This window comes from Myxine glutinosa, chromosome 3 (genome assembly GCF_964187855.1).
Source record: "Myxine glutinosa chromosome 3, kmMyxGlut1.1, whole genome shotgun sequence".
In the NCBI taxonomy this organism is placed as follows: Eukaryota; Metazoa; Chordata; class Myxini; order Myxiniformes; family Myxinidae; genus Myxine; species Myxine glutinosa.
In genome coordinates this window covers 219848449-219863413 of record NC_136263.1, presented here as the reverse complement: position 1 = coordinate 219863413, position 14965 = coordinate 219848449, and the positions used below count along the sequence as shown (strand labels likewise).

The 14965-nt window shown below is 48.2% G+C and overlaps 1 protein-coding gene across 3 annotated transcripts in view; it reads right to left on the bottom strand.

Moving 5' to 3' along the window:
* LOC137422858 (ras GTPase-activating protein nGAP) overlaps positions 1 to 14965 on the bottom strand; it is a 205479-nt gene that overhangs the window by 149098 nt on the left and 41416 nt on the right. The window contains exon 1 of one of the 3 annotated variants that reach the window (XM_078775061.1): positions 2001 to 2071. The exons of the other annotated variants lie outside the window; for them this stretch is intronic. Coding sequence (XP_078631187.1) covers positions 2001 to 2046 — 46 coding nt within the window. The 5' untranslated portion in view covers positions 2047 to 2071. Of the gene's footprint in view, positions 1 to 2000; positions 2072 to 14965 lie in introns of those variants that run through there. 3 annotated transcript variants of the gene reach the window in all.

Here is a 14965-nt window from a genome sequence, read left to right as displayed (position 1 = left end):
TTGGCCTGAATGCAAAGCGTTACGTATGGCGGAAACCGAGCACCGATCACCCATCTAGATAGACCATGAAGCATGGTGGTGGCAGCATCACACTATGGGGATGCTTCTCAGTGGCAGGGACTGGGAGACTTGTAAGGACAGAGGGAACAATGAATGGAGCCAAGTAAAGGCAAATCCTTCAGGAGAACCTGTTTGAGAGTGAAACAGATCAGTAAACATGAACAGATCAGTACCGAGGTGGTCACCATGCATGTGGCTGTACACATCAACAGATCAGCACCGAGGTGGTCACCATGCATGTGGTTGTACACAGCAACAGATCATTACCGAGGTGGTCACCATGCATGTGGCTGTACACATGAGCAGATCATTACCGAGGTGGTCACCATGCATGTGGTTGTATACAGCAACCGATCAGTACCAAGGTGGTCACCATGCATGTGGCTGTACACATGAGCAGATCATTACCGAGGTGGTCACCATGCATGTGGCGGTACACATCAACAGATCATTACCGAGGTGGTCACCATGCATGTAGCGGTACACATCAACAGATCATTACCGAGGTGGTCACCATGCATGTAGCGGTGCACATCAACAGATCATTACCGAGGTTGTCACCATGCATGTGGCTGTACACATGAACAGATCATTACTGAGGTGGTCACCATGCATGTGGCTGTACACATCAACAGATCAGTACCGAGGTGGTCACCATGCATGTAGCGGTACACATCAACAGATCAGTACCTAGGTGGTCACCATGCATGTGGCTGTACACATCAACAGATCAGTACCGAGGTGGTCACCATGCATGTAGCGGTGCACATCAACAGATCAGTACCTAGGTGGTCACCATGCATGTGGCTGTACACATCAACAGATCAGTACCGAGGTGGTCACCATGCATGTAGCGGTGCACATCAACAGATCAGTACCTAGGTGGTCACCATGCATGTGGCTGTACACATCAACAGATCATTACCGAGGTGGTCACCATGCATGTGGCTGTACACATCAACAGATCATTACTGAGGTGGTCACCATGCATGTGGCTGTACACATCAACAGATCAGTACCGAGGTGGTCACCATGCATGTAGCGGTACACATCAACAGATCAGTACCTAGGTGGTCACCATGCATGTGGCTGTACACAGCAACAGATCAGTACCAAGGGGGTCACCATGCATGTGGCTGTACACATCAACAGATCAGTACCGAGGTGGTCACCATGCATGTAGCGGTGCACATCAACAGATCAGTACCTAGGTGGTCACCATGCATGTGGCTGTACACATCAACATATCATTACCGAGGTGGTCACTATGCATGCGGCTGTACACATCAACAGATCAGCACCAAGGTGGTCACCATGCATGTAGCTGTACACATCAACAGATCAGCACCAAAGTGGTCACCATGCATGTGGCTGTACACATCAACAGATCAGCACCGAGGTGGTCACCATGCATGTGGCTGTATACATCAACAGATCAGAACCAAGGTGGTCACCATGCATGTGGCTGTACACATCAACAGATCAGCACCAAGGTGGTCACCATGCATGTGGCTGTACACATCAACAGATCATTACTGAGGTGGTCACCATGCATGTGGCTGTACACATCAACAGATCAGTACCTACGTGGTCACCATGCATGTGGCTGTACACATCAACAGATCAGTACCGAGGTGGTCACCATGGATGTGGCTGTACACATCAACAGATCAGTACCACGGTGGTCAGCATGCTCAATATGACAAAAGCATGCCTCAAAGTCCACATTTCTGCCTTGATATCATGAACATCTTAGTTAATAAATAAATAGTGATTTTTAAATTTACATTTTTCAGAAGACATTGAAAAAAAGAAGGAATATTGATGAGGAAATGTAAGAATAAAAGGTGTTAAATGATCATCCCAGAATGTGAATTTTCCCATACAGTAATGTTGAACAAAACACCCGCAGCCAAGTCCAAAACATTTCAAGCATTTACTGGTAATGCATGATCGGTGCGGCTCCTTCACCGGGTGACCGACCATCTGCCGGACAGCATGGCAGCGTCCAACCCGGGCCCGTGTAGGTTCAGGAAAGAAGTGGCAGGATGGTGCCACGTGCCAGACACGTCACTAGGAAATCCCCAACGAATGCAAGATCATGGATACAGTGCAGGACTAAATAATCAGGGTTACACAGGCGAGCCCAGTCATTACTGCTGGTCGCCTGCTTTACACCACAAATTTCAACCATATTTGTTTTTGTAAAAAAACAAAATAAATAAATAAATAACTTGGGAAATCACAGCAAATCTTTTTATTACATAAAAACCGACGTGCACTAAACCGCGAATCACAGTAACTGAGGAAAGCGACATCACCACGTGTGTTTCATTGTTAGAGTGCTGCAGAGTTTTGATTACAGTATATTTATTGTCCAATAGCAGCGAATATTAATCAAAAATAGATAATATCAATAATTGTTATGTGTACACTAGTGGGGGGCTTGGGGGGCGGTCAGAAGGGTTACCTTGTGCAGCATTATCTTGCAAAGTACTTTTTCCCTTGTTTTTTTTTACATGACGTAAGGCTCATAAATACAGCGCGCACACACACTCTCATGTGTTGGCATTTTGAAGTGGCATTTTGAAGTAAAACATTGCTTCAAAAAGGGGACCGAAAAACAACAACAACCACAGTTCCCGAAAAAGGCCAACCCCCGCTTGCGGGGAAAAATGGCCTCTAAAGGTGTTTTTTTTTTTTGTTTTTTTTTTACACACACTCATGTATACTTCTACCTACAGCCACTGAGATTGAGGGGGGTGGGGGGGGAATGCCTCTACTCTCCGGGGTACTCTGGGTACGAGCGACATCACACCAATGGCACAGCTTTTCTCACCGCAATCAGCAGGGCATTTCCGAGGGGGGGGGGGGGGTGGGGTGGAATGCCTCTACTCTCCGGGGTACTCTGGGTACGAGCGACATCACACCAATGGCACAGCTTTTCTCACCGCAAACAGCAGGGCATTTCCGAGGGGGGGGGGGGGGGGGGGGGGGGTGGGAGGGGAATGCCTCTACTCTCCGGGGTACTCTGGGTACGAGCGACATCACACCAATGGCACTCACCGCACTCAGCGGGGCATTTCCGGGGGGGGGGGGGGGAATGCCTCTACTCTCCGGGGTACGAGCGACACCACACCAATGGCACAGCTTTTCTCATCGCACTCGGCGGGGCATTTCCGAGGGGGGGGGGGATGCCTCTACTCTCCGGGGTACGAGCGACACCACACCAATGGCACAGCTTTTCTCATCGCACTCGGCGGGGCATTTCCTCAGGAGGTATTTCCTCCTACCCATGGATACCAACCAATGGGCATTGTCCGTGTTTTTAACGTTTTAAATGCTCAGCACCAAGCAAGGAAGCAGCGTGCATCATTTTTAAAGTCTTTGCTATGACTCGGCCGGGGTTCAAATTTCGTTGTGCCCCCTTTCTTTGGTAGTTTCATTATTAAACCGCATTTCCATTCCTCAGGAATTTTCTCTTTGTTCCCATATATCATTTATAATAAGCCATGTCGGATACATGTTTATACATCGGTACTGTATTTGTCCAGCTTGGTATTTATGTTATCTACCCCTGGTGCCTTTCGGTTGTACGCCTTTTGATATCATCTCGTACTTCAAACTGTTTCATCGGTCCCGTGTCAATTGGTCGATCCCTTCCTGTCCGTTCTTCTATGTCGTCTTGTCCGTTCCATTCAAAACCTCCTCGATGTGTTCTGCCCATGAGAAGGAGACAGGTGGACACAATTAGCCTCATTCTTTTGGAAATGTGTGGATGGACTTTAACCAACCTCTCATTCAGCACAACGTTCTAAAAGTAAAAATGTGTTCGCTCTACCCAAACTCGAACAATTGTGCACATTGACACCCATACAACATTTTATATGGGAATAAATATGTCAGGTAGCCTACCTGCGGAAACTAATCTTACCCACCTCGTGGGAGAGTTTGTTTATGGGAGGGATTTATGATCATTCATTCGCTCTTATCCCTAGAACCCAATCAAATGGAGAAGAAAGTGCTGTGAGGGACATGACATTTGCTTTCATTTAAAAAAAGTGTCGTTTGGGTTGTTTTTCAAAGTTGGAATTTCCAAACCTCCCTAGATGGTAACATGACGGTGTCTGTCCGGTTTCCTATCTCCTCTCTCACCACTCCACATATCATCACCCATCATTGTCAGCAAATCAACAATTCCATAAAATAATGCTTAAAGCATCAAAACTTACTTTAAACTTTTATTCCTTGGGCCCAGTCGAAAGTCGACTTTTTGTCAAAGTGCTCTCCATGCCGGGTGACGTCACGTCATTCTGCTGGGTAGCGCTTCAAGCCCAACTGCCACATGATTGTTGTTGTTGTTGTACGGTCCTCCCATCCCATCAAATGCCATTCCATCTCATCGTACGTCCATGATGGGTATATCCACTTGTTCATATCAAAACGTCCCCAAAGTTGGAAATTGGGAATGAATGAATGAATGAATGATCGTTTTAAGACCATTTTCCCCGCTAGAGCGGGGGTTAGCCTTGCGGGCCCCATGACAATCATGGTTCCCTGTTTGAGGCAATGTATTTATGGCCGGATGCCCTTCCTGACGCCAACCCTTGGTCGCCTCTTACGACGCGCAGGGATACGGTGTACCTATTCTAAACCGGGGTACACACCGTGATCGTTCATCCCAGCAAGCTGGTACTCAATTTGCCGACCTCGGAAGGATGACAGGCTGAGTCAACCCCCCTGGCGTGTTAATTGAGCGATCGACCGGGATTCGAACCCAGGATCCTAGGATCCCAAGCCGGCACCCTAACCGCTAAGCCAACACCAGGCAAAACCTGGAACCCCTCGAACCCTCGAGCCCCTCGAAAATCAATGGCATCAATCGTGAAAATATCTGAATAATGATGTACAAATTATTAAACACAGTGTCCCTAAGAGAAGTCTTGCACACAGTTGCGAAGGAGTTATGTTCATTCTACAAAGAGCAAACAAGAATGTAATGTTTAACAAAGTGTTACAGCCAGTATTGATTCTACCGAGATGACAACCGAGCACGGGGAGAAGGAAAGTTCAGAACATGAAGGAAAATGAATAACCAAGGATACCAATAATAACTGGAACGGCACTCGGTAGAGAGCATACCTCCGCCAGGCTGGACAGTTTACGTTTTGTATCCCACCGACAGGCCAGATCAGGATTCGGACCTCTAAAATCACCCACCAAACTCATCCGCCACGTTTATTCCGAATCCGTCCAAACGTTTTTGAGACATTGTGCCATACATCGGTTTTTCTCCCATCTCTCAATGATGAAGAATCACTTAAAAATCCTCGGATTCAGATGCGTACCCAGATCTTCACCAAAATTGAATCGACTCTTCCTCGTCACACACCCAACCTGTCCCACGTGTTTCATCCGAATCCGGTTATAACATTATGGGATATCCTGCTCACAAGATTGAATTGACTTTGGAAAGACGAACTCTCGTTGGTTGACCAAATTACAATGAGCGAATACCATGGTTGTACATTTGTATGGCGTCTGCACAAAATGACAGCTTCATAGACACCGTTAGTTGTCAGGGGAGGCGATGTTAGTGTGACGCCAAGTCAAACGAGTGTTTGCACAAGTGCAGTGAATTGTTAGGCAGTAACATCCTGAGCTGAGCAGATGGGGCAGCAAAGGTGGTCGATTTGGTTCACAGTCGTCAGGGGAATTTGCCTAAAATGGCAGTTAAAATATCCATTCCCTTTACGTTGCGCATCATTAAAAGTGGAAGGTATGTCGCATTAAGTGCAATTCAATGAGGGTTCTGCACACAAGCAAGCCTGTCGCAGATCCACGTCGCAGATCCACGTCGCAGCTGTACGAATGAGATGCGAGGCAAAAATGCTGCCCAACATGGAGCGGTGACACGCATGGTGGGGAAGCGCCGATAACAAACAACGACGAGTCGCTGGAGGAGAGTCCAAACATGTTTGAGAAAAGCTCATTCGTGCTCATCTTTGAACACGGTTTCATCAAAACCACAAAGCGAATCCGTTTTATCCTAAACCACCGGTACCTGGCCTCACATTAAAATACACAATTTCACCACCATTGTGACATTAAACTAGAAAGGGTAATCGGAGAGCACACACCCTCACCAGGATATGTTTTGTGTGAGCTTTGTGCGCTCGTGTATTTGTGTGGTGTGGTGTGTGCACGACGTATTCACTTTGTAATTTTATGTTTACATCGTGCACAAAAATATATTGTCGGTTTTATTATGTAGATTCACGTTCAAAGTAAATGTATTTTATACCGTCACACTTCATACTTTATAGACATACTCCCATTCACATAGTACATACTCCATGGACGTACCCACATTCCCATTGCACATATTTTATAGACGTACTCACTCCCATAGTACATACTTTATAGACGTACTCACATTCCCATAGTACATACTTTATAGATGTACTCACATTCCCATAGTACATACTTTATAGATGTACTCACATTCCCATAGTACATACTTTATAGATGTACTCATCCGTTTTGACATCCGTTTCCGCTCCGGAAACGCTGGCGTCACTTGCTCGCCGCTTCTCTGACTGGACCATTGTCCGTATCTTGCTTTCCTGGTGGTCGTGGCGGATTTTTGGCCATTGAGTCTGCCCTCTGCACGGTCCCGGCTCTGCTCTGCTGCTCCTGGCTTCACCTGCTCGGCTCCTTCGCTGTTTCCTCGGGCTCACTCTCGTGGGTTGTGCCCATTGTTTGCAGCGGCGGTGGTGGCGGTTTGCCGCCGTGATCTTGATTAGCGGCGGCGGTCGTTTGCCGCTGCATTTGCCGCTTTGCCTCCTCAACCTTGGCCTCGTGCTCGTCTCTTCGCTCCTGTCTGCCCTCTGCATGGTCCCGGCTCTGCTCCTGGCTTCACCTGCTCGGCTCCTTCGCTGTTTCCTCGGGCCCACTCCCGTGGGTTGTGACGATTGTTTCGCCTCCTCACCCTTGGCCTCGTGCTCGTCCCTTCGCTCCTGCTGGCATGGCTCTGCGGTACTCCGCCGCAAGGCTTCTCCTGCTTAAAACCCGCTCCACCCCATCATGCATCTCTGCAATCAAATCGAATGGACTCCTGCGTCGACCCAGGTACATTCACCGTGGCTCCGGTCGTAAGTTTGTTTATTTACAATCAGGTCACTCCATCCCCATCCTCTGGTCGGCTCAGCGCACTCCCACTCATCGTCCCAACACACCTGGTCACAACAACGCACAAAATCGCACCTCCTGTCTGCAAACCCTGGCCAAATCACCTGGATTCATACCCGCCGTACAAAACAACATCAAGCTCACCCTGTTCAATACCCGGTCCCTCAACAACAAATGCCTCATCCTGAACGACTACATCCTGGAAAATAAACTGGACTTTCTCTGTCTCACTGAGACCTGGCAACAACCACTGGACTACTACACGCTCAACCTCACCACACCCAATGGATATTCTTACATCAATAAACCACGCTCGGAGGGCCGAGGTGGTGGAATTGCCGTTATTCACCGACAAGACATCAAGACCAACCTCATCTCCATCTCATCTGCTCCATCATTTGAACACCTGGCTTTTAAACTCTCTGGTCACACACAGTCAGTCATGGCTGTTGTCTACCGCCCTCCCAAACCACACCCATCATTCCTGTCTGGCTTCTCCTACTTTCTGACCCAGCTATGTTCCCTCTCCCCCTCAATCCTCCTCTTTGGTGATTTCAATATCCACATGGACTCCACTGACTCCACGCTAACCACTGACTTCACTGATTTACTCACCTGCTTTAACCTCACTCAACATGTCAACTTTCCTACCCATAACCGTGGTCACATTTTGGACCTTGTCTGCTCTACTGGACTAATTTTGCACCATCTCTCTGGCTCCGACCTCACTCTCTCTGACCACCTAGCCATCACTCTGACCATCAACATCCCCACCCCAGCACCAAGGCATTATCGCACTATCAACTTCCGTAAGCTAAACGCTCTTTCACCTACCTCATTCTCATCGACCCTCTCTGAAAAAATGTCCACTTCTCCCTTCGTTGACCTCCACACCCCTTCTGACCTCACTGACTACTACAACCACACTCTCTCCTCCTGCCTTGACCAACTTGCGCCTATAAAAACCAAAACAGTTTCTTTCACCCATTCTGCTCCCTGGTTTACCCCTGAACTCCGCCTGATGAAAACTCGTGCTCGCCAACTTGAAAGACTCCGCAATAAAACAGGTCTCACAGTTCACTCCCAGGCCTACAAGGACCACATACAACACTATAAAGATGCCCTCTCCCGTGCCCGCTCCGCCTACTACTCTCAAATTATCCACTCTGGCTCCGGAAACCCAAAAGCACTCTTCTCTACAATAAACAAACTCCTCAGCCCCCTGAACACCACCACCCAGTCATTCACAATAGACAACTGCATCTCCTTCCTTTCATTCTTCCAACACAAAATTGTAAACATCTACAACAGCTTGACCACCGCCGCACCCGCTCCCCCTCAAACCACCTGCCCCCCCTTATCCTGCCATCCCCTGTCTCAATTCTCCCCAGTCTCCCCTACTGACCTCTCTGAACTCCTCATCGGAATGAAAACTGCCACCTGCACTCTTGACCCCATCCCCTCCAGCTTTGTCAAGGCCTCCCTTCCTGCTCTCTCTCCACTTATCATTGCAACAATAAACTCTGTCTACCTGTCTACAGGCATCGTCCCACCATCCCTCAAAATTGCTGCTGTTACCCCCATTCTGAAAAAACCTGGACTAAACCCTGACACCCTAAATAACTTCAGACCCATCTCCAACCTACCCTTTCTGTCAAAGGTTTTGGAACGCGCTGTAGCCACTCAACTCAAACATCACCTCTCTGCCAATAACCTGTATGAAACATTCCAATCCGGCTTCCGCTCCAACCACAATACTGAAACTGCTCTCCTCAAAATCACCAACGACCTTCTCCTCTCCTCTGACGCTGGCAACCTCAACATTCTCATCCTCCTCGACCTCAGCGCCGCCTTTGACACCATCGATCACACCATCCTCCTCACCCGACTTGAAACCACCTTTAACATTACCGGCACTGCCCTCTCTTGGATTAAATCATACCTCTCTGACAGACGTCAGTTCATCTCCATCAATAACTGCAAATCCCCCACTGCTCCCCTCCCCCAAGGTGTCCCCCAAGGTTCAGTTCTTGGCCCCCTCCTCTTCATCCTTTACCAGTCCCCCCTCGGTCACTTAATCCGCCGTCATGGTCTCCAATTCCACTGCTTCGCTGATGACATCCAGCTTTTCATCTCCACCAAGTCCATCTCCACCACCACCCACTCTATCCTGACAAACTGCATCACTGAAATAAAATCCTGGCTTCAAATCAACTTCCTCAAACTTAACTGTGATAAATCTGAAATAATCATCATTGGCCCAAAAACGCTCACCAAGTCCACCCATAACTTTGCCCTCAACATCGATGGTTTCCCAGTATCCACCTCCCCTCACATCCGGAATCTTGGCATCATCTTTGACCAAACCCTCTCCTTCGACAAATACACTAAACAGATCACAAAGACAGCCTTCTTTCACCTGAAAAACATCGCCCGTCTCCGTCCATCCCTCTCCTCCGTGGCTGCAGAAACCCTCATCCACGCCTTCATCACTTCCCGTCTGGACTACTGCAATAGCCTCCTTTATGGTTCACCCTCAACAATCACCAATAAACTCCAATACATTCAGAACTCCGCTGCCCGTCTACTCACCCATTCCCGGACCCGTGACCACATCACCCCCGTCCTTTACAAGCTTCACTGGCTCCCCATCTCCCAGAGAATCCAGTACAAAATCCGCCTCTTGACCTACAAAGCCCTCCATAACCTGGCCCCATCCTACCTGGCTGACCTCCTCTCCAGACACACTCCCACCTGCAACCTCCGCTCTGCTGGTACCAACCTCCTGACCCCCCCCCCCCCCCCCCCATCCGGACCAAATTTAGATACTGGGGGGACAGGGCCTTCTCCATCGCTGCTCCCACCCTCTGGAACTCGCTACCTCACACCATCAGAGACTCCTCCTCACTCACCACATTCAAAACATCACTCAAGACCCACCTGTTCAACACTGCATTCAACATTTAACCCACAGAATCTAACCCCTGACTATCTCCTCTCCTTCTCCCTCCTTTGTGCTTTGAATATTTCCCTATTGATTCTTCTTTTTTTGCAATTGTTTTTATGTTTTGCTATGCATTATGTTTTGCACTCTGTCAAAGCGTCTTTGGGCTTCCTGAAAAGCGCTATATAAAATAAATGCATTATTATTATTATTATTACTCACATTCCCATAGTACATACTTTATAGATGTACTCACATTCCCATAGTACATACTTGGTTGAAAAAAAGACAACGTGCAATACAGGGTACCATCAAGTGGCACTTGTGGCCTACAAATGTGGTTAACCAGGTGGTTCGCACATTGTGTCTGGACAGACAGAGACAGACAGACAGACAGACAGACAGACCCAAATGCAATCCGTTCTGACGAGGGTATCTACTCGAGCGCACTCGATGGAAGTGCTCACTCACTCACACCGTTGATTTCTCTTCGTGTAATAACTTCCCGGATGGCACTAACCTATCATGTCATGTGACTGCTCCATCAGTAAATACACTGCTGTACTAATCTTACATTAGTACATTTTCCATCATGAGCTCAAGCTTGAACTCGTCCGATATGTTCACAATATGAAGCTCGGTGCCACATTTGGCGATTATAGCTGCTCTCATCGTTCACTTATTCCACCGACGAGCAAACAAACAAACAGAAGGTATCATCGCAATGCTCATGCGCTCGGCCTACCTAGAGTTGTGGCACAGGCAATTACATTCCATCAGTAAACTAGGACAGGCAACGTTTTGGCAATTCTCCTGACGATGGTTTTTTTTTTTTTTTTTTTTTTTTTTGTATACAAGATCGAGGCTCGTGAAAAAGCGAACATTAATCACACAGAAAGACAAACAGACACATAAAACATATAACATCGGGAGCGGTAGACAAGATGGGGAGAGAGGGGGAAGGACACAAACACAACATTTGAGAGCAGGGACCGAGAGACATGGAGACATCGAGAGATCTGAGAGGGCGAGGGCTTTGGGGGGGGGGGGCATGGGAAGGGGGCGGTGGGAGAGGTATAAAACATATGGACACTGCCAGGACTTCCAGGAAAGAAGTTGGAATTTCAAACAAGGTGGATCTGGGGTGAATTAGCGGGGGTAGAAAAGATCAAGGTTTTGGATGGGGGAAGATAAGAGATGGTGGTGAACAGCTGTTTTAAAGACCTGGAGGGAGGAGTGGGATTGAAGGGAGTGAGGGAGTTTGTTCCAGAGGCGGGAGAAAAGAGGAATGAAAGAGTGAAGGTGAGCAGAGAGCCGAGATTTCGGCAGTTTAACCATCAGAGGGTTGCTGGCAGATCTTGTGCGACCTGTAGGAATATTTGGGGGACAGAGCACAGAGAGAGCTGGGGGTGCAAGGCCGGAGAGGAGTCGGTAGAAGACAGAAAGACCACCTACCTGCCTGCGGTGAGTGAGTGAAAGGCCCTCAGAGATAGCTTCATCGCGGGAGATTCCAATAATTCTGAAAGCTTTGGTTTCAACAGCGTGAAGCCGAGCTAGGTGTGAGGCAGGAGCACCGGCCCATAGGGGAGAACAGTATTCCATTGAGCTGCGGATGAAAGCCTTGTATGTGGTGAGGAGCTCAGGTGTGCCAAGGAAGGACTTCGCACGACGGAGGATGCCCAGTCGGCGACTGGCTTTGGAGGCCAGCTTGGAAATGTGGTTTTCCCAAGAAAGATCATGGCAGATAGTGAGACCCAAAATCTTGAGCGACAGAACTTCTTGGAGAGGATTGTTGAGAAAGTAGATGGGAGGGTTGTCCAGTCGATCTTTTCGGAGAGACATAGTAAGAGTGTGAGATTTGTCAGGATTGAAAGACATGTTCCACTTGTTTGACCAGTCTGTGATTTTGTCCAGGTCTTCAGAGAGTGAGGAGGCAGCAGACTGCCGATCTGAGGGAAGAGGATGGAGCGGCAGAGAGTGGAGTCATCAGCAAAGAGATAGAGAGGATTTTCGAGAGAGTCAGAGAGATCATTGATGAAGACCAGAAAAAGCACGGGGCCCAGAACACTGCCTTGGGGAACTCCAGCCTGAACAGGAAGAGGAGATGAGAGAAACCCATTCAGGGCCACACGTTGACGACGACTAGAGAGGAAGTCCGCCAGCCATGCGTGGAGATTTCCATGGATACCAAAGGAGGAGAGTTTGGTGAGCAGAGCGGGGTGCCAGACCGTGTCGAAGGCACGTGATATGTCGAGGGAGACAGCTCTAATTTCCTGTTTGGCATTGAGGACCTCCATCCATTGTTGAGACAGCAGAAGCAGCATGTCCAGAGTAGAGTGACCTGGTCTGAAACCAAATTGATGATCAGAGATCAAGCCATTGGAGAAGAGGAAAGATTTCATATCCAAAGCAATGATGGATTCCATGACTTTGCTGATAATTGGGAGAAGGCTGATTGGTCTGTAGTTGCTAGGATCTGTTTTTGCACCTTTTTTGTGCAAAGCGGTGATGTTGGCTGATTTCCAAGCAGATGGCAGTTGACCTTGAGCAAAAGAGAGGGTGAAGAGAACAGAGAGAGGGTGAGATAGAGCAGCAGAGCAGGATTTTAGGACCCGTGGGCTGATGCCGTCGGGTCCAGTTGCAGAATCAGAGTCGAGGGTTGACAGAAACTTTTCCACCTTGTCAGGAGGAAAGGACACGGAGTCCAGGAGCAGCAGGGTACGACTGGGTATGGTGGGTACAGAGAGGGATGGGTTTGGGACACAAGATTTAGAGGCAAACACAGAGTTGAGGCATTCAGCTTTTTCACGTGCGGAGTCAGCTGTGTAGCCGTTTGAGGTAAGGGAGGGGATGGAGGGGGAACAAACACCAGAAACGGATTTGACCAGACGCCACCAGGATTTGGAAGAGGGAGACAGATAAGAGAGTTCGGTCTTGAGAACGGAGAGATATTGTTTCTTGGCTCTCCTGAGGGTGGACACACACTTGTTTTGGGCTTTGTGAAAGGAAATGAGATTTCCTTCCGTTGGATTTGCTTTCCAGGAGACGAAGGCAAGTTGTTTCTGGGCAACAGCCTCACCACAAGATTCCGTGTACCATGGACGGGAGGAAGGGTATGACAACTGAAGACGAGATGGGATAAATCTGTGCATGAGAGAGAGCAATTTACTTTGGAAGAATTCCCAGGATGAGTTGATGTCAGAGGTGGTAGAGATGGGAGACCAGTCCAGATGATTGATGGCTGCTTGAAGACCGTGCCAGTTGGCCTGAGTGAAATGCCAGACTCGTCGACGCTGAGCAGGCTCCCTGAGGATGGTCAGAGAGATGTCCACTTTAACAAGGACATGATCAGATGATCCGATCGGAGCAGAAGAAGAGCAGCAGACATTTTCAGGGAAGTTAGTCATAACCAAAAATGGTTGGTGTTTAGTTTCTGAAATCCTTTGCAAATAGGGTACAAATAGGGTACAAATAGGCTCAAGTGACGAACAATTCGGCCACCACAATAGCTATATAGCAAAGACGTGTTATACCAAGGTCATCTACAGTACCTTCTATAATAATAAAAGAGAGCGAGTGTCTGCCAGTCAGTCAGTCTCCTCCATCACTCCAAAAGTATGAACGTTAGCGGCTCCAAATTTTGCACGCATACATCTCGAACTCCAAAGGATTGTTTAAATGAAAACTGGGTGTTTGGGTGCGTTAAAACACTTTTTCAAGATAATTAACGGCCTTATTTAATTAAAACAAAAACAGGCTTTATCCTTGGTCAGTCCGCTATACCCCGCAGGGGTCTTATGCTTTTTCAGCCTGCTCAAAAATGCCTCGTCTTAGAACGGGCTGCAAGGGTTTCTGCACGATTAAGCGCTCAAAATTGATATTTTCACTTTCACGCTGCCATTCCTTGCCCTTCTCTTGCGCTACCTTCCATTCCCCTCCCCTCCACCTCCCACCTCCTCTCCCTGTCTCTTCCCTACCCCTCTGTCTCTCCCGCACACACTTTCACCCCCCCCCCTTCTCCCCGCCCTCTTCTCTTCTCTCCCTCCACCCCCCCCAACCCCCACTCCGCTCCCCCCGCTCCCTCCCCAACCCCATTGCCTCTCCCCCACCCCCCTTCCTCTCCCTTCTATCCTCCCCACCCCTCCCTCCTGCCCACTGCTCTCATTGGTACACGGGTTATTGGCCAGTATTTATTGGGTATTTGGGTCTCTTCAGACTTTGGGATCATGAAGGTGTTACCTTCTGTGAGCCATTCATCCATTTCCTGATCCCCTTGGATATGTTAATTGAATGTTCGTGCATAGTGACGTGGAGAGAATCAGGTTGCTTTAAGCAGAAGTTTGGGATCCCATCTGGGCCATGGCTTTTGAAGTTTGCCATCTTTGCAAGTTGTTGCCTTGTATTTTCCCTTCCAGGTTTCAGATCCATTTCATCTTCTTATTGCGTTATTTTTGTTTATGTGCATGTGTGTGTGTGTGTGTGTGTGTTAGTTAGTGTGTGTGTGTGTGTGTGTGTGTGTGTGTGTGTTCGTGTATGTGTGTATGTGTGTTCGTGTGTGTGTGTGTGTGTGTATGTGTGTGTTTGTTTTCGTGTGTGTGTGTGTGTGTGTGTGTGTGTGTGTGTGTGTGTGTGTGTGTATATATATATTTATATTGATATACGTGTGCGTGTGCGTGTGTGTGTGCATATGTGTAGTGTGTCGTGTGTAGTATGCAGTTTGTGTGTGGATGTGTATGTGGATGTGTGTATACAGGTTGTCAAATTTCGCAG